General features: G+C 47.2%; 1 protein-coding gene across 1 annotated transcript in view; it reads left to right on the top strand.

Moving 5' to 3' along the window:
• The window catches only part of LOC120982885 (E3 ubiquitin-protein ligase Mdm2-like), a 110,675-nt gene that overhangs the window by 64,414 nt on the left and 22,953 nt on the right, over nucleotides 1-23,308 (top strand). Inside the window, exons 7-8 of the mRNA XM_040413053.1 lie at nucleotides 19,648-19,773; nucleotides 19,928-20,002. Of these exons, the coding sequence (XP_040268987.1) occupies nucleotides 19,648-19,773; nucleotides 19,928-20,002 (201 nt within the window). The remainder of the gene's footprint in view (nucleotides 1-19,647; nucleotides 19,774-19,927; nucleotides 20,003-23,308) is intronic.

Genomic DNA, 23,308 nt, shown 5'->3' with positions numbered 1-23,308 from the left:
CCGTTTTCTATTGTGCCAGACTGTGTCAGAGAAAACGGATCCGTCCTCGGTGACTTACATTGTGTGCCAGGACGGATCCGTTTTCTATTGTGCCAGACTGTGTCAGAGAAAACGGATCCGTCCCCATTGACTTACATTGTGTGTCAGGACGGATCCGTTTTCTATTGTGCCAGACTGTGTCAGAGAAAACGGATCCGTCCTCGGTGACTTACATTGTGTGCCAGGACGGATCCGTTTTCTATTGTGCCAGACTGTGTCAGAGAAAACGGATCCGTCCTCGGTGACTTACATTGTGTGCCAGGACGGATCCGTTTTCTATTGTGCCAGACTGTGTCAGAGAAAACGGATCCGTCCTCGGTGACTTACATTGTGTGCCAGGACGGATCCGTTTTCTATTGTGCCAGACTGTGTCAGAGAAAACGGATCCGTCCCCATTGACTTACATTGTGTGCCAGGACGGATCCGTTTTCTATTGTGCCAGACTGCGTCAGAGAAAACGGATCCGTCCACATTGACTTACATTGTGTGCCAGGACGGATCCGTTTTCTATTGTGCCAGACTGTGTCAGAGAAAACGGATCCGTCCACATTGACTTACATTGTGTGCAGGACGGATCCGTTTTCTATTGTGCCAGACTGTGTCAGAGAAAACGGATCCGTCCTCGGTGACTTACATTGTGTGCCAGGACGGATCCGTTTTCTATTGTGCCAGACTGTGTCAGAGAAAACGGATCCGTCCACGTTGACTTACATTGTGTGCCAGGACGGATCCGTTTTCTATTGTGCCAGACTGCGTCAGAGAAAACGGATCCGTCCACATTGACTTACATTGTTTGCCAGGACGGATCCGTTTTCTATTGTGCCAGACTGTGCCAGAGAAAACGGATCCGTCCTCGGTGACTTACATTGTGTGCCAGGACGGATCCGTTTTCTATTGTGCCAGACTGTGTCAGAGAAAACGGATCCGTCCTCGGTGACTTACATTGTGTGCCAGGACGGATCCGTTTTCTATTGTGCCAGACTGTGTCAGAGAAAACGGATCCTTCCACATTGACTTACATTGTGTGCCAGGACGGATCCGTTTTCTATTGTGCCAGACTGTGTCAGAGAAAACGGATCCGTCCTCGGTGACTTACATTGTGTGCCAGGACGGATCCGTTTTCTATTGTGCCAGACTGTGTCAGAGAAAACGGATCCTTCCACATTGACTTACATTGTGTGCCAGGACGGATCCGTTTTCTATTGTGCCAGACTGTGTCAGAGAAAACGGATCCGTCCTCATTGACTTACATTGTGTGCCAGGACGGATCCGTTTTCTATTGTGCCAGACTGTGTCAGAGAAAACGGATCCGTCCACATTGACTTACATTGTGTGCCAGGACGGATCCGTTTTCTATTGTGCCAGACTGTGTCAGAGAAAACGGATCCGTCCTCGGTGACTTACATTGTGTGCCAGGACGGATCCGTTTTCTATTGTGCCAGACTGTGTCAGAGAAAACGGATCCGTCCTCGGTGACTTACATTGTGTGCCAGGACGGATCCGTTTTCTATTGTGCCAGACTGTGTCAGAGAAAACGGATCCGTCCTCGGTGACTTACATTGTGTGCCAGGACGGATCCGTTTTCTATTGTGCCAGACTGTGTCAGAGAAAACGGATCCGTCCACATTGACTTACATTGTTTGCCAGGACGGATCCGTTTTCTATTGTGCCAGACTGTGCCAGAGAAAACGGATCCGTCCTCGGTGACTTACATTGTGTGCCAGGACGGATCCGTTTTCTATTGTGCCAGACTGTGTCAGAGAAAACGGATCCGTCCTCAGTGACTTACATTGTGTGCCAGGACGGATCCGTTTTCTATTGTGCCAGACTGTGTCAGAGAAAACGGATCCGTCCACATTGACTTACATTGTGTGCCAGGACGGATCCGTTTTCTATTGTGCCAGACTGTGTCAGAGAAAACGGATCCGTCCACATTGACTTACATTGTGTGCCAGGACGGATCCGTTTTCTATTGTGCCAGACTGTGTCAGAGAAAACGGATCCGTCCTCGGTGACTTACATTGTGTGCCAGGACGGATCCGTTTTCTATTGTGCCAGACTGTGTCAGAGAAAACGGATCCGTCCACATTGACTTACATTGTGTGCCAGGACGGATCCGTTTTCTATTGTGCCAGACTGTGTCAGAGAAAACGGATCCGTCCACATTGACTTACATTGTGTGTCAGGACGGATCCGTTTTCATTGTGCAGACTGTGTCAGAGAAAACGGATCCGTCCACATTGACTTACATTGTGTGTCAGGACGGATCCGTTTTCTATTGTGCCAGACTGTGTCAGAGAAAACGGATCCGTCCTCGGTGACTTACATTGTGTGCCAGGACGGATCCGTTTTTCTATTGTGCCAGACTGTGTCAGAGGAAAACGGATCCGTCCTCGTGACTTACATTGTGTGCCAGGACGGATCCGTTTTCTATTGTGCCAGACTGTGTCAGAGAAAACGGATCCGTCCCCCATTGACTTACATTGTGTGCCACGACGGATCCGTTTTCTATTGTGCAGACTGCGTCAGAGAAAAGGATCCGTCCACATTGACTTACATTGTGTGCCAGACGGATCCGTTTCTATTGTGCCAGACTGTGTCAGAGAAAACGGATCCGTCCACATTGACTTACATTGTGTGCCAGGACGGATCCGTTTTCTATTGTGCCAGACTGTGTCCGAGAAAACTGATCCGTCCTCGTGACTTACATTGTGTGCCAGGACGGATCCGTTTTCTATTGTGCCAGACTGTGTCAGAGAAAACGGATCCGTCCTCGGTGACTTACATTGTGTGCCAGGACGGATCCGTTTTCTATTGTGCCAGACTGTGTCAGAGAAAACGGATCCGTCCCATTGACTTACATTGTGTGTCAGGACGGATCCGTTTTCTATTGTGCCAGACTGTGTCAGAGAAAACGGATCCGTCCTCCGTTGACTTACATTGTGTGCCAGGACGGATCCGTTTTCTATTGTGCCAGACTGTGTCAGAGAAAACGGATCCGTCCTCGGTGACTTACATTGTGTGCCAGGACGGATCCGTTTTCTATTGTGCCAGACTGTGTCAGAGAAAACGGATCCGTCCTCGGTGACTTACATTGTGTGCCAGGACGGATCCGTTTTCTATTGTGCCAGACTGTGTCAGAGAAAACGGATCCGTCCCCATTGACTTACATTGTGTGCCAGGACGGATCCGTTTTCTATTGTGCCAGACTGCGTCAGAGAAAACGGATCCGTCCACATTGACTTACATTGTGTGCCAGGACGGATCCGTTTTCTATTGTGCCAGACTGTGTCAGAGAAAACGGATCCGTCCACATTGACTTACATTGTGTGTCAGGACGGATCCGTTTTCTATTGTGCCAGACTGTGTCAGAGAAAACGGATCCGTCCTCGGTGACTTACATTGTGTGCCAGGACGGATCCGTTTTCTATTGTGCCAGACTGTGTCAGAGAAAACGGATCCGTCCTCGGTGACTTACATTGTGTGCCAGGACGGATCCGTTTTCTATTGTGCCAGACTGTGTCAGAGAAAACGGATCCGTCCCCATTGACTTACATTGTGTGCCAGGACGGATCCGTTTTCTATTGTGCCAGACTGCGTCAGAGAAAACGGATCCGTCCACATTGACTTACATTGTGTGCCAGGACGGATCCGTTTTCTATTGTGCCAGACTGTGTCAGAGAAAACGGATCCGTCCTCATTGACTTACATTGTGTGCCAGGACGGATCCGTTTTCTCTGACACAGTCTGGCACAATAGAAAACGGATCCGTCCTCATTGACTTACATTGTGTGCCAGGACGGATCCGTTTTCTATTGTGCCAGACTGTGTCAGAGAAAACGGATCCGTCCACATTGACTTACATTGTGTGCCAGGACGGATCCGTTTTCTATTGTGCCAGACTGTGTCAGAGAAAACGGATCCGTCCTCATTGACTTACATTGTGTGCCAGGACGGATCCGTTTTCTATTGTGCCAGACTGTGTCAGAGAAAACGGATCCGTCCACATTGACTTACATTGTGTGCCAGGACGGATCCGTTTTCTATTGTGCCAGACTGCGTCAGAGAAAACGGATCCGTCCACATTGACTTACATTGTGTGCCAGGACGGATCCGTTTTCTATTGTGCCAGACTGTGTCAGAGAAAACGGATCCGTCCACATTGACTTACATTGTGTGCCAGGACGGATCCGTTTTCTATTGTGCCAGACTGTGTCAGAGAAAACGGATCCGTCCTCGGTGACTTACATTGTGTGCCAGGACGGATCCGTTTTCTATTGTGCCAGACTGTGTCAGAGAAAACGGATCCGTCCCCATTGACTTACATTGTGTGCCAGGACGGATCCGTTTTCTATTGTGCCAGACTGTGTCAGAGAAAACGGATCCGTCCTCGTGACTTACATTGTGTGCCAGGACGGATCCGTTTTCTATTGTGCCAGACTGTGTCAGAGGAAAACGGATCCGTCCTCATTGACTTACATTGTGTGCCAGGACGGATCCGTTTTCTATTGTGCCAGACTGTGTCAGAGAAAACGGATCCGTCCACGTGACTTACATTGTGTGCCAGGACGGATCCGTTTTCTATTGTGCCAGACTGTGTCAGAGAAAACGGATCCGTCCCCATTGACTTACATTGTGTGCCAGGACGGATCCGTTTTCTATTGTGCCAGACTGCGTCAGAGAAAACGGATCCGTCCACATTGACTTACATTGTGTGCCAGGACGGATCCGTTTTCTATTGTGCCAGACTGTGTCAGAGAAAACGGATCCGTCCCCATAGACTTACATTGCGTGCCAGGACGGATCCGTTTTCTGTTGTGCCAGACTGTGTCAGAGAAAACGGATCCGTCCCCATAGACTTACATTGCGTGCCAGGACGGATCCGTTTTCTATTGTGCCAGACTGTGTCAGAGAAAACGGATCCGTCCACATTGACTTACATTGTGTGCCAGGACGGATCCGTTTTCTATTGTGCCAGACTGAGCAGAGAAAACGGATCCGTCCTCGGTGACTTACATTGTGTGCCAGGACGGATCCGTTTTCTATTGTGCCAGACTGTGTCAGAGAAAACGGATCCGTCCACATTGACTTACATTGTGTGCCAGGACGGATCCGTTTTCTATTGTGCCAGACTGTGTCAGAGAAAACGGATCCGTCCACATTGACTTACATTGTGTGCCAGGACGGATCCGTTTTCTATTGTGCCAGACTGTGTCAGAGAAAACTGATCCGTCCCCATTGACTTACATTGTGTGCCAGGACGGATCCGTTTTCTATTGTGCCAGACTGTGTCAGAGAAAACGGATCCGTCCCCATTGACTTACATTGTGTGCCAGGACGGATCCGTTTTCTATTGTGCCAGACTGTGTCAGAGAAAACGGATCCGTCCTCATTGACTTACATTGTGTGCCAGGACGGATCCGTTTTCTATTGTGCCAGACTGTGTCAGAGAAAACGGATCCGTCCTCATTGACTTACATTGTGTGCCAGGACGGATCCGTTTTCTATTGTGTCAGACTGTGTCAGAGAAAACGGATCCGTCCCCATTGACTTACATTGTGTGCCAGGACGGATCCGTTTTCTATTGTGTCAGACTGTGTCAGAGAAAACGGATCCGTCCTCATTGACTTACCTTGTGTGCCAGGACGGATCCGTTTTCTATTGTGTCAGACTGTGTCAGAGAAAACGGATCCGTCCCCATTGACTTACATTGTGTGCCAGGACGGATCCGTTTTCTATTGTGCCAGACTGTGTCAGAGAAAACGGATCCGTCCCCAACATTGTGTGCCAGGACGGATCCGTTTTCTATTGTGCCAGACTGTGTCAGAGAAAACGGATCCGTCCACATTGACTTACATTGTGTGCCAGGACGGATCGGTTTTCTATTGTGCCAGACTGTGTCAGAGAAAACGGATCCGTCCACATTGACTTACATTGTGTGCCAGGACGGATCCGTTTTCTATTGTGCCAGACTGCGTCAGAGAAAACGGATCCGTCCCCATTGACTTACATTGTGTGCCTGGACGGATCCGTTTTCTATTGTGCCAGACTGTGTCAGAGAAAACGGATCCGTCCTCATTGACTTACATTGTGTGCCAGGACGGATCCGTTTTCTATTGTGTCAGACTGTGTCAGAGAAAACGGATCCGTCCTCGGTGACTTACATTGTGTGCCAGGACGGATCGGTTTTCTATTGTGCCAGACTGTGTCAGAGAAAACGGATCCGTCCCCATTGACTTACATTGTGTGCCAGGACGGATCCGTTTTCTATTGTGCCAGACTGTGTCAGAGAAAACGGATCCGTCCCCATTGACTTACATTGTGTGCCAGGACGGATCGGTTTTCTATTGTGCCAGACTGTGTCAGAGAAAACGGATCCGTCCCCATTGACTTACATTGTGTGCCAGGACGGATCCGTTTTCTATTGTGCCAGACTGCGTCAGAGAAAACGGATCGGTCTCCATTGACTTACATTGTGTGCCAGGACGGATCCGTTTTCTATTGTGTCAGACTGTGTCAGAGAAAACGGATCCGTCCACATTGACTTACATTGTGTGCCAGGACGGATCCGTTTTCTATTGTGCCAGACTGTGTCAGAGAAAACGGATCCGTCCACATTGACTTACATTGTGTGCCAGGACGGATCCGTTTTCTATTGTGTCAGACTGTGTCAGAGAAAACGGATCTGTCCTCATTGACTTACATTGTGTGCCAGGACGGATCCGTTTTCTATTGTGCCAGACTGTGTCAGAGAAAACGGATCCGTCCACATTGACTTACATTGTGTGCCAGGACGGATCCGTTTTCTATTGTGCCAGACTGTGTCAGAGAAAACGGATACGTCCTCGGTGACTTACATTGTGTGCCAGGACGGATCCGTTTTCTATTGTGCCAGACTGTGTCAGAGAAAACGGATACGTCCACATTGACTTACATTGTGTGCCAGGACGGATCCGTTTTCTATTGTGCCAGACTGTGTCAGAGAAAACGGATCCGTCCCCATTGACTTACATTGTGTGCCAGGACGGATCCGTTTTCTATTGTGCCAGACTGTGTCAGAGAAAACGGATCCGTCCCCATTGACTTACATTGTGTGCCAGGACGGATCCGTTTTCTATTGTGTCAGACTGTGTCAGAGAAAACGGATCGGTCTCCATTGACTTACATTGTGTGCCAGGACGGATCCGTTTTCTATTGTGCCAGACTGTGTCAGAGAAAACGGATCCGTCCCCATTGACTTACATTGTTTGCCAGGACGGATCCGTTTTCTATTGTGCCAGACTGCGTCAGAGAAAACGGATCCGTCCACATTGACTTACATTGTTTGCCAGGACGGATCCGTTTTCTATTGTGCCAGACTGTGTCAGAGAAAACGGATCCGTCCACATTGACTTACATTGTGTGCCAGGACGGATCGGTTTTCTATTGTGCCAGACTGTGTCAGAGAAAACGGATCCGTCCACATTGACTTACATTGTGTGCCAGGACGGATCCGTTTTCTATTGTGCCAGACTGTGTCAGAGAAAACGGATCCGTCCTCTGTGACTTACATTGTGTGCCAGGACGGATCCGTTTTCTATTGTGCCAGACTGTGTCAGAGAAAACGGATCCGTCCCCATTGACTTACATTGTGTGCCAGGACGGATCCGTTTTCTATTGTGCCAGACTGTGTCAGAGAAAACGGATCCGTCCTCGGTGACTTACATTGTGTGCCAGGACGGATCCGTTTTCTATTGTGCCAGACTGTGTCAGAGAAAACGGATCCGTCTCCATTGACTTACATTGTGTGCCAGGACGGATCCGTTTTCTATTGTGCCAGACTGTGTCAGAGAAAACGGATCCGTCTCCATTGACTTACATTGTGTGCCAGGACGGATCCGTTTTCTATTGTGCCAGACTGTGTCAGAGAAAACGGATACGTCCTCGGTGACTTACATTGTTTGCCAGGACGGATCCGTTTTCTATTGTGCCAGACTGTGTCAGAGAAAACGGATCCGTCCTCGGTGACTTACATTGTGTGCCAGGACGGATCCGTTTTCTATTGTGCCAGACTGTGTCAGAGAAAACGGATCCGTCCCCATTGACTTACATTGTGTGCCAGGACGGATCCGTTTTCTATTGTGCCAGACTGTGTCAGAGAAAACGGATCCGTCCCCATTGACTTACATTGTGTGCCAGGACGGATCCGTTTTCTATTGTGTCAGACTGTGTCAGAGAAAACGGATCCGTCCTCATTGACTTACCTTGTGTGCCAGGACGGATCCGTTTTCTATTGTGCCAGACTGTGTCAGAGAAAACGGATCCGTCCACATTGACTTACATTGTGTGTCAGGACGGATCCGTTTTCTATTGTGCCAGACTGTGTCAGAGAAAACGGATCCGTCCCCATTGACTTACATTGTGTGCCAGGACGGATCCGTTTTCTATTGTGCCAGACTGTGTCAGAGAAAACGGATCCGTCCACATTGACTTATATTGTGTGTCAGGACGGATCGGTTTTCTATTGTGCCAGACTGCGTCAGAGAAAACGGATCCGTCCACATTGACTTACATTGTGTGCCAGGACGGATCCGTTTTCTATTGTGCCAGACTGTGTCAGAGAAAACGGATCCTTCCACATTGACTTACATTGTGTGCCAGGACGGATCCGTTTTCTATTGTGCCAGACTGTGTCAGAGAAAACGGATCCGTCCCCATTGACTTATATTGTGTGTCAGGACGGATCCGTTTTCTATTGTGTCAGACTGTGTCAGAGAAAACGGATCCGTCCCCATTGACTTACATTGTGTGCCAGGACGGATCGGTTTTCTATTGTGCCAGACTGTGTCAGAGAAAACGGATCCGTCCCCATTGACTTACATTGTGTGCCAGGACGGATCCGTTTTCTATTGTGCCAGACTGTGTCAGAGAAAACGGATCCGTCCACATTGACTTACATTGTGTGCCAGGACGGATCCGTTTTCTATTGTGCCAGACTGTGCCAGAGAAAACGGATCCGTCCTCGGTGACTTACATTGTGTGCCAGGACGGATCCGTTTTCTATTGTGTCAGACTGTGTCAGAGAAAACGGATCCGTCCCCATTGACTTACATTGTGTGCCAGGACGGATCCGTTTTCTATTGTGCCAGACTGCGTCAGAGAAAACGGATCCGTCCACATTGACTTATATTGTGTGCCAGGACGGATCCGTTTTCTATTGTGCCAGACTGTGTCAGAGAAAACGGATCCGTCCTCGGTGACTTACATTGTGTGCCAGGACGGATCCGTTTTCTATTGTGCCAGACTGTGTCAGAGAAAACGGATCCGTCCACATTGACTTATATTGTGTGTCAGGACGGATCCGTTTTCTATTGTGCCAGACTGTGTCAGAGAAAACGGATCCGTCCTCGGTGACTTACATTGTGTGCCAGGACGGATCCGTTTTCTATTGTGCCAGACTGTGTCAGAGAAAACGGATCCGTCCACATTGACTTATATTGTGTGCCAGGACGGATCCGTTTTCTATTGTGCCAGACTGTGTCAGAGAAAACGGATCCGTCCTCGGTGACTTACATTGTGTGCCAGGACGGATCCGTTTTCTATTGTGCCAGACTGTGTCAGAGAAAACGGATCCGTCCACATTGACTTACATTGTGTGCCAGGACGGATCCGTTTTCTATTGTGCCAGACTGTGTCAGAGAAAACGGATCCGTCCCCATTGACTTACATTGTGTGCCAGGACGGATCCGTTTTCTATTGTGCCAGACTGTGTCAGAGAAAACGGATCCGTCCTCGGTGACTTACATTGTGTGCCAGGACGGATCCGTTTTCTATTGTGCCAGACTGTGTCAGAGAAAACGGATCCGTCCACATTGACTTACATTGTTTGCCAGGACGGATCCGTTTTCTATTGTGTCAGACTGTGTCAGAGAAAACGGATCCGTCCCCATTGACTTACATTGTGTGCCAGGACGGATCCGTTTTCTATTGTGCCAGACTGTGTCAGAGAAAACGGATCCGTCCACATTGACTTACATTGTTTGCCAGGACGGATCCGTTTTCTATTGTGCCAGACTGTGTCAGAGAAAACGGATCCGTCCTCATTGACTTACATTGTGTGCCAGGACGGATCCGTTTTCTATTGTGCCAGACTGTGTCAGAGAAAACGGATCCGTCCACATTGACTTACATTGTGTGCCAGGACGGATCCGTTTTCTATTGTGTCAGACTGTGTCAGAGAAAACGGATCTGTCCACATTGACTTACATTGTGTGCCAGGACGGATCCGTTTTCTATTGTGCCAGACTGTGTCAGAGAAAACGGATCCGTCCTCGGTGACTTACATTGTGTGCCAGGACGGATCCGTTTTCTATTGTGCCAGACTGTGTCAGAGAAAACGGATCCGTCCACATTGACTTACATTGTGTGCCAGGACGGATCCGTTTTCTATTGTGCCAGACTGTGTCAGAGAAAACGGATCCGTCCTCGGTGACTTACATTGTGTGCCAGGACGGATCCGTTTTCTATTGTGCCAGACTGTGTCAGAGAAAACGGATCCGTCCACATTGACTTACATTGTGTGCCAGGACGGATCCGTTTTCTATTGTGCCAGACTGCGTCAGAGAAAACGGATCCGTCCACATTGACTTACATTGTGTGCCAGGACGGATCCGTTTTCTATTGTGCCAGACTGCGTCAGAGAAAACGGATCCGTCCCCATTGACTTATATTGTGTGCCAGGACGGATCCGTTTTCTATTGTGTCAGACTGTGTCAGAGAAAACGGATCTGTCCACATTGACTTACATTGTGTGCCAGGACGGATCTGTTTTCTATTGTGCCAGACTGTGTCAGAGAAAACGGATCCGTCCACATTGACTTACATTGTTTGCCAGGACGGATCCGTTTTCTATTGTGCCAGACTGTGTCAGAGAAAACGGATCCGTCCTCGGTGACTTACATTGTGTGCCAGGACGGATCCGTTTTCTATTGTGCCAGACTGTGTCAGAGAAAACGGATCCGTCCACATTGACTTACATTGTGTGCCAGGACGGATCCGTTTTCTATTGTGCCAGACTGCGTCAGAGAAAACGGATCCGTCCACATTGACTTACATTGTTTGCCAGGACGGATCCGTTTTCTATTGTGCCAGAGAAAACGGATCCGTCCTCGGTGACTTACATTGTGTGCCAGGACAGATCCGTTTTCTATTGTGCCAGACTGTGTCAGAGAAAACGGATCCGTCCTCGGTGACTTACATTGTGTGCCAGGACGGATCCTTTTTCTATTGTGCCAGACTGTGTCAGAGAAAACGGATCCTTCCACATTGACTTACATTGTTTGCCAGGACGGATCCGTTTTCTATTGTGCCAGACTGTGTCAGAGAAAACGGATCCGTCCTCGGTGACTTACATTGTGTGCCAGGACGGATCCGTTTTCTATTGTGCCAGACTGTGTCAGAGAAAACGGATCCGTCCTCGGTGACTTACATTGTGTGCCAGGACGGATCCGTTTTCTATTGTGCCAGACTGCGTCAGAGAAAACGGATCCGTCCCCATTGACTTACATTGTGTGCCAGGACGGATCCGTTTTCTATTGTGTCAGACTGTGTCAGAGAAAACGGATCCTTCCACATTGACTTACATTGTGTGCCAGGACGGATCCGTTTGGCTCCGTTTCGTTAAGCGGACAGCCAAACGCTGCAAGCTGGTGTCGGCCTCCAGAGCAGAATGGAGACAGAACGGAGGCAAACTGACGCATTCTGAGCGGATCCGTCCCCATTCAGAATGCATTAGGTAAAACGGATGCGTTTTGGAGCGCTGAGCCCATGACGGACCTCACAAACAGGAAGCCAAGACGCCAGTGGGAGAGTAGCCTGATCTCCGATGGATATGTTTCCGTTATACAATGGTTAAGACTTATTGGCAGAAAGCAGAGAATCCTTTAGGTGTTGAAGCGACTGATAAAACGTTAGAACTGAAGCACCACCTTAGAGAAGCGTCTAAAATGTATTAACCCTTTTGCTACCAGTGCTGTACATGTACGGAGGTGGAGCGATAGGCAAACATGGCGTGCAGCGGGCGTCATGGCCGGCAGGACTCTGCTGTTTCAATTAACGGCTTTAGATGCCGTGATCAAGTGAGATCGCGGCATCTAAATGCGCAACCGCCATCCCCTGTGGCCAATGGGGATGCTGGTAATAGATTTGAATGGGGGCTCAGTCTCTCTAAAGAGGCTGAGAACATTCAGAGTGCAATTCCTATATTGGCCACCAGATGACAGGCCAACAGAAGAAATGAGCGATTCTCAATAAGAAGTGCAGTTTACAAATACGGGATTGTTCAAAAACGAAGAGATAGATGTTGTAGGCTCATATATGAGCTTCAAAATCAGTCAAAAATTTTTGAACTAGTAAATATATAATAGAAATAAAAAAAAATTAAAAAAGTTTAAATCCCCCCCCCCCCCTTTCCGTATAATAAAAATATCTAAATAACAAAAAATATAAACATCATAGTTATCGCCGTGACCTAAAACGCCCGTACTATTAAAATATAAAAATATTTTTTTTAATACGACCAATGGCGTAACGAAAAAAGGAAGATAGGGAAGAAAAACGAAAAAGGTTCAGAGCAGGGGGAGATGCGTGGAGCCATCTAGTGGCCACTTCTCCCTGTCCCCAGCATTTTGGAGTAAAGCATAGTTCTTGGTGTTCCCCTGGTGTCATATATCTTCTATATAAAAAGTATCTTCATATAAAAGAGAGGATAAAAATCCATAACAATTATATTATCCTTCAGGCGGACATAATCGCCTCGAAGGTCTTTTTATCCAGGATCTTCATTTGATTTGTACAAGCAGTGAAACAAAGGGACAATTGTATATGCAAAATATATAATCGTTTATTATAAAACAAAGAATATAAAATCAATACAATTGCAAAACAAATGATGAAGTTACAAAATAATACCCCAAATCTACCACACGGTGGCGCTAACACCCCCTATCTGACCAGCACAGTGTGACTTGGTGATTTATGACGACCAGTGTCATACCTTTAACGGACTCATCTACCAAGAGAGACTTAGGATCTTCTGTAGCAATAAGACACGGATATACAGGAAAATAACCGTTATCCCTGGACTCTGTATTCCTATTACGAATCAAAATATAGGATATTAATATGATAAAATATTCAGCTCGGCAATCAGACTGTGGAAAATAACTTTCCAAGGGCTTAGTCCTCTTTTCAAATAATGTCAGATCTTCCATTAACCATTACAGGACCGCCATACGCAGGATTGCGTCTTTGCGGCGGCCCTGTTATTCCTCCTGGACGCGCCGGGGCGTCATCTCGCGAGACGTGAGATTTCGAGCAGAGCCGGCCCGCGCATGTGCATTGCGGGCTGGCAAAAGTTAAAGGAGCGTTTCGTCACCAGCCTGCCAGCCAATGATCATCACTGGTGATTTACAAAAAGTCGAATCGGAAGCCATCTAACACTATATTTATAAATATGATCTGTTATATGGCTTCTCTGCTCCTCTGCTGGTCCTTGTCGTCGGTTGGTCCCAGCAGAGGAGCAGACTGAACTGTGAGTAGCCACCAACACCCCACTTAGCCCCAGATCACCCCAATTAACCCCTTGATCGCCCCTGTCAATCACCTAGTGAAAGGGAAAAAAGTGATCAGTGTAAACTGTGACTTTTTTTCACCAGTATTGACGGTTAGGTTTAGGATAGTTTAGGCCCCTTTGTTAGGTAGTTAGCGTCAGTTAGCGCCCACCGCACCGCAGTCACTGATTCGCTGATTAGCGTATCGCTAATCAGCATTGGTACTTTTATAGTATCTGTAAGTGATCAGAACTGGTAATAGTATTAGTGTCACCTTAGTTCGCCCTCCACCCAAAACGCAGTGTTTGCCCGGTCAGGCCTGATCGGTCGCCCACACGTGCGTTCACCCACGCCCGCCCCGCCACAGTGACAAAATTTTTTTTTTTTTTTTTTATCACTGCACAATCACTTTACAAGCGCTGCGGCCATAAAAGAATCCGTTTTGATATTTTTTATCAACCGCAGCAGCCTCCGGTACTTCGCTAGCCTCCCCTTTGTAAGACAGGCTTGCTTTTTTTCTTGGGTAGTCTCAGGGAATACCCCTAAATTTAGTAGTCCAAATGGCAAACAGGGGGTATTCTTCTGAAGAGGCCTACAGGATTCTGACCCAGTCGGATGAGGAATGGGAACCCCCATCTGACGAATCCAGCGGGTCAGAATATGAACCTGTAGAAAGCAGTGGCTCTCTGACCCAAAGTTCGGACGAGGAGGTTGAGGTCCCTGATAGCACCAGGCGTACCCGGCCCCATGTCGCTAGACCACAGGTTGTGCAGGATCCGCTTCAAGAGCAGCAGAGTGGGGCTGTCGCTGCCGGATCACGTGGTGAGGCATACACCAGCAGCGCAGCCCTTCCTGGACCTAGTACCAGCACTGCCGTACAACCTGGTGACGTGGCGAGCACCAGAAGGGCAGTTGAAGCTGGTACGGTGGCACGTGCAATAGTTACCCCGTCGCAGCCACCGCACAGACAGGCCCGTAGAGCCCCTAGAATCCCTGAGGTGCTGGCAAACCCTGATTGGCAGTCCCCAACTTCAGCCGCACCTGTAGTTCCCCCTTTCACCGCCCAGTCTGGAGTTCGGGTTGAGACGGCTCAGATCGGTTCGGCCCTGGGATTTTTTGAGCTGTTCTTGACTGCGGAGCTCTTGGACTTAGTCGTGGCAGAAACAAACCGTTATGCCACTCGTCCAAGTTTCTGAATTTAAAACTTTTCTGGGCCTTCTCCTCAACATGGGCCTAACAAAAAAACATGAATTGCGGTCATATTGGTCCATGAACCCAATTCATCACATGCCCATGTTCTCTGCTGCCATGTCCAGGACACGATTTGAGACCATCCTGCGTTTCCTGCACTTTAGCGACAACAGCACCTCCCGTCCCAGAGGCCACCCAGCTTTTGACCGGCTCCACAATATTCGGCCTCTCATAGACCACTTTACCACCAAATTTGCAGATTTGTATACCCCCGAGCAAAACATCTGCATAGACGAGTCCCTGATACATTTTACCGTACCATCTTTATGTGGACAATTTCTACACAACTGTGCCCCTCTTCAGGCATTTGTTCCTAGAACAGATTGGCTGCTGTTGCACCGTGCGACCTAGTCGCGTGGGCTTCCCCCAACGGCTCGTTACCACCCGTCTTTCAAGGGGGCAGAGGGCTGCCTTGTGTAACGAAGAACTGCTCGCGGTGAAATGGAGAGACAAGCGTGACGTTTACATGCTCTCCTCCATTCACGCAGACACGACAATCCAAATTGTACGAGCAACCCGTGTCATTGAAAAGCCCCTCTGTGTCCACAACTATAATTCCCTCATGGGAGGGGCGGACTTCAATGACCAGATGTTGTCTCCGTATTTAGTTTCCCGCAGAACCAGACGCTGGTATAAGAAGGTGTCTGTATATTTAATTCAATTGGCGCTGTATAATAGTTTTGTTCTCTACAGTAAGGCTGGGAGAACACGATCCTTCCTCAAATTTCAGGAAGAGATCATCGCGAACCTCATGTATCCAGAAGGTTCCGTGGCCCCATCCACCAGTGTAGTTAGCCGTCTACACGAGCGACATTTCCCCAGTGTCGTTCCTGGTACCTCAACCCAACCGTCACCCCGAAAAAGATGTCGTGTCTGTAGCAGGAGTGGAATAAGGCGTGACACCCGCTATTTCTGTCCTGACTGTGCTGACCACCCTGCCCTATGCTATGGAGAGTGTTTCCGGAAGTACCACACACAGGTACACCTAGCATAGGGATTGCATCTCACAGGACAGGCACACAGGGCTATTAGGGCCCATTCACTCACAGCTGCTGCAAACCTCTCCTTTCACCTGGGATAAAGTGCATAATGTACTTCGCCACATCTTTGGGCGATTTGCGCTTTGCACATTGTCCCATGGGGAAGGAGAGGTTTGTTCTATAAAAAGGTAAAAATAAATTTAAAAAATCACCGGTAAGCAAAAAAGTTAATGTTCCGTTCTAATGTTATATAAACTTAATGTTAATAAATTTATTGAGTTGCGGCCTAGTTTTTTCTTTTTCGTTTTTTTTTTTTTTACCTTCCAGGTGGACCAACCGATCGACTAGCTGCAGCACTGATGTGCATTCGGACAGAAGCATTGCGCTGCTGTCAGATTACACACAAGTCGGTGTATGCGGCGCTGCAAGACGAGATTTCTCCTCTGCAGTAAAAGATACGTTTGCCGAGGCATATGAGCTGAGGAGGTGGCGGTGTTCATATACTTTGGCAAACACTTTGTGTATAAAAATAAATAAATCCCGGCAATGATTTATTCATCCACATCGATTGATGTGAATGAAGAAATCTGGTTTGCCAGGGCATACGAGTTAAGTGGGTATGGATGTTGGGCGGAGCTCCTATGTCCTGGCAGACGCCTTTCCCCTCCCTTTTTTTTTTGGGCAGAGATTTTTTCATCCACATTGATCGATGCGAATGAAGAAATCTGTGCCGTTTATTTTTTTCTTTCAGCCCAGAGGCTGAACGGAAAAAAAAAATCTCATTACCCGTATGCTCAATATAAGGAGAATAGCAGAAACTCCTAATGCTGGGCATACATGTAATGATTGCGGAGACCCTCAAATGCCAGGGCAGTGCAAACACCCCACAAATGACCCCATTTTGGAAAGAAGACACCCCAAGGTATTCGCTGAGGGGCATATTGAGTCCATGAAAGATTGAACTTTTTGTGCCAAGTTAGCGGAAAGGGAGACTTTGTGAGAAAAAAAAATAAAAATAATCAATTTCTGCTAACTTGTGCCAAAAAAAAAAAATCTTCTATGAACTCGCCATGCCCCTCACGGAATACCTTGGGGTGTCTTCTTTCCAAAATGGGGTCACATGTGGGGTATTTATACTGCCCTGGCATTTTAGGGGCCCTAAAGCGTGAGAAGAAGTCTGGAATCCAAATGTCTAAAAATGCCCTCCTAAAAGGAATTTGGGCCCCTTTGCGCATCTAGGCTGCAAAAAAGTGTCACACATGTGGTATCGCCGTACTCAGGAGAAGTAGGGCAATGTGTTTTGGGGTGTATTTTTACATATACCCATGCTGGGTGAGAGAAATATCTCTCTATAATGACAACTTTGTATAAAAAAATGGGAAAAGTTGTCGTTTAGAGATATTTCTCTCACCCAGCATGGGTATATGTAAAATGACACCCCAAAACACATTGCCCTACTTCTTCTGAGTACGACGATACCACATGTGTGACACTTTTTTGCAGCCTAGGTGGGCAAAGGGGCCCAAATTCTAAAGAGCACCTTTAGGATTTCACAGGGCATTTTTTACACATTTGGATTTCAAATTACTTCTCACGCATTAGGGCCCCTAAAATGCCAGGGCAGTATAAATACCCCACAAGTGACCCCATTTTGGAAATAAGACACCCCAAGGTATTTCGTGATGGGAATAGTGAGTTCATGGAAGTTTTTATTTTTTGTCACAAGTTAGTGGAATATGAGACTTTGTAAGAAAAAAATCACATTTTCCGCTAACTTGTGCCAAAAAAAAAAAATTTCTATGAACTCGCCATGCCTCTCACGGAATACCTTGGGGTGTCTTCTTTCCAAAATGGGGTCACTTGTGGGATGTCTGGCCACAAGACTGTCTGGCCATTGTAGAACCTCAGGAAACATGACAGGTGCTCAGAAAGTCAGAGCTGCTTCAAAATGCGGAAATTCACATTTTTGTACCATAGTTTGTAAACGCTATAACTTTTGCGCAAACCAATAAATATACACTTATTGCATTTTTTTTTATCAAAGACATGTAGAACATTAAATTTAGAGAAAAATTTATATATAAATGTAGTTTTATTTGAAAAATTTTACAACTGAAAGTGAAAAATTTCTTTTTTTTGCAAAAAATTCGGTAAATTTCGATTAATAACCAAAAAAGTAAAAAGTCAGCAGCAATGAAATACCACCAAATGAAAGCTCTATTAGTGAGAAGAAAAGGAGGTAAAATTCATTTGGGTGGTAAGTTGTATGACCGAGCAATAAACGGTGAAAGTAGTGTAGGTCAGAAGTGTAAAAGGTGGTCTGGTCATTAAGGGGGTTTAAGCTAGGGGGGCTGAGGGGGTTAAGAATATGCATCTTTGCTAAGAGAATAATCAGCATTATGGAGGCGCCTAACACTATATATTCCCACAGTATGGGGACTCTTGGCTATATACCGAGAGAAATTTCTTATTAATATCACAAGCAGTAAACAAAATATACGTTAACGGGTCAAAAGGTAAACAGAGTTCAGATGGGACCAGTTCTCAAGAACTTTCCTGGTAATCCCAAAAAAATAATCCAAGTTTCTTCTGGTAAAGTTTTCTTTTTGAATGGATGGATCTATGGATCTCTCTTGCTGCTCCGCACACAAGTAATTATTCCCCCCTTATCTAAGAATCATCCCCTTTTAGATTAGGGATTTCCAATCAGGTAAGGTGGGTGTATTCGCATGCTAATAACACCATGATGTCATAATAACTCCTAATATGGCATAGAACAAATAATAAAATAATATAATATTGTCTATCTGCCTCCAGATGGCACTGTGGTACGGCAGATGAACATCACAACTTTTAAGCATTTAAACTAAATATCTAATAATATGTTCACATGACCTTCTTGTCCTTTTAATATACATCATTGAGGAAGGTCTTTTCCTGACACTTTTAATTACCTATATCCTGGACTTGTTGGAGTTGGATGTCTTCTCCTATCTTTTTGAAATATGTGTTAGCTTGATGAAAATTTTATATAATGGCTTTGATGCTTGGCATCGAACTTGTACATTTCACTTATCTACATCCATGAATAACTATTGTTTTGAAATAACATTTACTCTTCTCAGAAATCCAATTAACATAAACTTACTTCAATGTTTCTGTACCTTCTACAATACCTTCTAAATGATAAATACATGGTATAACATATATATATATATATATATAAATCGATACATTGTTACACATAGATAACACATTATATGAATTATTGATTAAAATATGTTGTAAACTAAATATGCCATTCAGAGATATATATATATATATAATATAATTATGAATACATAAATTGAACCTCATACAGCAGGTGTGCTTCAAGGATATGAATCCTTATCACGTCATGGCTTATCCATGAAACAACCTTGTTCCCTTCAGACAGACATGTCTGACGAAGCTAGTTTACTCCCCATAGATAATCCTATATCTTTAGTAATAACTTTTAAATACAATGTCCGTTCATGTTCACAATTATTTTTTATATAAACTGAACTTGCCATGAACTCATCTTGGCTTCCTCAGCCACATAATAGAACTTTGGTTCAGGCTGATTTTATTCTTAAAGGCAATGAGATGAGCATTCATTTTGGTTATAATGTCATTAGATAATATTGTATACGTATGAAAATGCACAACACTGGTTAAGACAGCACACAACTGATGACAGGTGCCCTTGAATGGCATCGTAGGAAGTCTTAATCCTGTTGGATCTTTTTTTTCCCTGTTCCCTTTAGGACCATGAGGCAGGATCTGTCTCTGATCAGTTCAGTGTTGAGTTTGACGTTGAGTCTGTATATTCCGAAGATTATAGCCCTAGTGGAGGAGAAGAAAGTCTCCCAGATGAAGACATGGATGATGAGGTAAGACTGTTAGAAGCATGGATATCAGTGGCACCATGCAGCGGTGCCTGGAGGGAACTAGTGGCTACAGTTTAGTGGGACCTCACTCTAGTGTTGCTTTACAATCTGCCTTATAGCAATACTTTTACCTTCTCATTGTCTTCTCGGGCCTCAGGTTTACCAGGTGACTATGTACCAAGATGAAGAATCAGGAGAATCTTTGGACGAGGAGACGGACATTTCTGAAGCTGTAAGTATGACCTTGCTGATCTTACACAAAAGAAAGATGGAATCTGACATTAACCCTTTAACCCCTTAAAGGGGTTATCCGAGTTAATAAAAAAAATAAAAAAAACACTTAAAATCCATCAGGATATACATATAATTTGGTTAAGCTTGATTTCATCAAGTTAAAACCCATATTTGCACCTTTTCATGGTCCTGTCATTGCTTTGTTTACATGCTGAAGTACAAGGTGAGGGGGCGTATAACAACAAAGCCTGAGCTCTGCCTCATGAATATTTCTGGGCGTGAACAACCTGACCTTCCCCTCCCCCTGCTCTGCACTTTGCATAAAAATAAATCCACCCACAGGGCAGAAGACCTCCCTGTCACATTGCAGCTGCACAGTGTAAGTTATGTTATTTTACATACATTTCTTTCATGTTTGGTTTTGTTTCTAGTCTAAAAATGTTCTTTCTGTTATTACAGTATATCAAGGAGGACGTATTTGCACTAATTCCAAATTCCGTCACCATAGAAAATGAATGGGTCCGCACCCGTTCCGCAAAATTGCAGAACACATGTGGACCCATTTGCGGATGTGCGAATGGAGCCTAAGGCTACTTTCACACTAGAGGCAGGATCGATCCAACAGGCTGTTCACCCTGTCGGATCCGCCCTGCCGCTATTTTGCCGTGCCGCTGGACTGCCGCTCTGTCCCTATTGACTATAAAGGGGACGGTGGTGGAGCTATGGATTTTCGACTTTTTATGGTACTTTCACACTAGCGTTAGTGTGATCCGGCAGGCAGTTCCATCGTCGGAGCTGCCCGCCGGATCCGCCATTCAGTGTGACAACTGACAGCATTTGTAGACGGATCCAGGTGCGGCTCCGTCTAGAAATGCATTGCAATAACGGATCCGTCTATCCGCTTGTCATGCGGATGGACGGATCCCTCATTTTTCATGTTCTGCGCATGCGCAGACCGGAAGGGCAGATCCGTCCTTCAGTTGTTTTGCAACGCCGGATCCGCAAGGCAGCTCCGTCGTCGGAGCTGTGTGCCTGCTGTATGCGCCGATCAGTGTGACAACTGACAGAATTTGTAGACGGATCCAGGTGCGGATCCGTCTAGAAATGCATTGCAATAACGGATCCGTCTATCCGCTTGTCATGCGGATGGACGGATCCCTCTGTCAGTCTTTTTCACATTAATCATGCTCTGCGCATGCGCAGACCGGAAGGGCGGATCCGTCCTTCAGTTGTTTTGCAACGCCGGATCCGCACGGCAGCTCCGTCGTCAGAGCTGCGTGCCTGCTGGATCCGCCAATCAGTGTGACAAGTGACAGCATTTGTAGACGGATCCAGATGCGGATCCGTCTAGAAATGAATTGCAATAACGGATCCGTCCAGCGGCACCGTCAAATAGCGGCAGGGCGGATCCGACAGGGTGAACAGCCTGTCGGATACGTCCTGCCGCTAGTGGGAAAATATCATTAGCATTATCTGTATCTAAGCAATATCTGTATTATTCAAATATATATCCAATATGGATATTGCTTAGATAAATCCATATATTGGTGGCAGATAAGGATTTTATATAGCTGAATAATGATGATGATGATGATGATAATAATGATGGCCAATAATTTATTTATATTTCCCAGGGGGTGTTTAATGTGTACTAGTGTGGAGGGGGGGTAAGGGGACGACCCAGGGCTGTAATAACGATCCCCAGATGCAGAGGGTTACGTTTACAAACTGCCACCTCTAGCCCCAGTGAATGCAGGAGGGACAAACATACCCTGTGCTGCTGGAGAAGAGATCGCATAGCAGAGCCGAGGCAGTGACAAGAGCTGGAGGGGGGGAGGGCACCAGAGGCTCTGACGTCTCGTTTACACAGCCTGGACACTCCCTCAAGCAGAGAGAAGCTTGTAAACGAGACGTCACCAGCAGAGCAGAGCCGAGGGCAGTGACAAGAGCTGGAGGGGGGAGGGCACCAGAGGCTCTGACGTCTCGTTTACAGAGCCTGGACACTCCCTCAAGCAGAGAGAAGCTTGTAAACGAGACGTCACCAGCAGAGCAGAGCCGAGGCAGTGACAAGAGCTGGAGGGGGGAGGGCACCAGAGGCTCTGACGTCTCGTTTACACAGCCTGGACACTCCCTCAAGCAGAGAGAAGCTTGTAAACGGGACGTCACCAGCAGAGCAGAGCCGAGGCAGTGACAAGAGCTGGAGGGGGGAGGGCACCAGAGGCTCTGACGTCTCGTTTACACAGCCTGGACACCCCCTCAAGCAGAGAGAAGCTTGTAAACGGGACGTCACCAGCAGAGCAGAGCCGAGGCAGTGACAAGAGCTGGAGGGGGGAGGGCACCAGAGGCTCTGACGTCTCGTTTACAGAGCCTGGACACTCCCTCAAGCAGAGAGAAGCTTGTAAACGAGACGTCACCAGCAGAGCAGAGCCGAGGCAGTGACAAGAGCTGGAGGGGGGAGGGCACCAGAGGCTCTGACGTCTCGTTTACACAGCCTGGACACTCCCTCAAGCAGAGAGAAGCTTGTAAACGAGACGTCACCAGCAGAGCAGAGCCGAGGCAGTGACAAGAGCTGGAGGGGGGAGGGCACCAGAGGCTCTGACGTCTCGTTTACAGAGCCTGGACACTCCCTCAAGCAGAGAGAAGCTTGTAAACGAGACGTCACCAGCAGAGCAGAGCCGAGGCAGTGACAAGAGCTGGAGGGGGGAGGGCACCAGAGGCTCTGACGTCTCGTTTACACAGCCTGGACACTCCCTCAAGCAGAGAGAAGCTTGTAAACGGGACGTCACCAGCAGAGCAGAGCCGAGGCAGTGACAAGAGCTGGAGGGGGGAGGGCACCAGAGGCTCTGACGTCTCGTTTACACAGCCTGGACACCCCCTCAAGCAGAGAGAAGCTTGTAAACGGGACGTCACCAGCAGAGCAGAGCCGAGGCAGTGACAAGAGCTGGAGGGGGGAGGGCACCAGAGGCTCTGACGTCTCGTTTACAGAGCCTGGACACTCCCTCAAGCAGAGAGAAGCTTGTAAACGAGACGTCACCAGCAGAGCAGAGCCGAGGCAGTGACAAGAGCTGGAGGGGGGAGGGCACCAGAGGCTCTGACGTCTCGTTTACCACAGCCTGGACACTCCCTCAAGCAGAGAGAAGCTTGTAAACGGGACGTCACCAGCAGAGCAGAGCCGAGGCAGTGACAAGAGCTGGAGGGGGGAGGGCACCAGAGGCTCTGACGTCTCGTTTACAGAGCCTGGACACCCCCTCAAGCAGAGAGAAGCTTGTAAACGGGACGTCACCAGCAGAGCAGAGCCGAGGCA

Source organism: Bufo bufo, assembly GCF_905171765.1.
Source record: "Bufo bufo chromosome 6 unlocalized genomic scaffold, aBufBuf1.1 SUPER_6_unloc_2, whole genome shotgun sequence".
Taxonomy (NCBI): domain Eukaryota; kingdom Metazoa; phylum Chordata; class Amphibia; order Anura; family Bufonidae; genus Bufo; species Bufo bufo.
The sequence above is the reverse complement of the archived record's forward strand: the minus strand, read 5'-3'. Positions and strand labels throughout refer to the sequence as shown.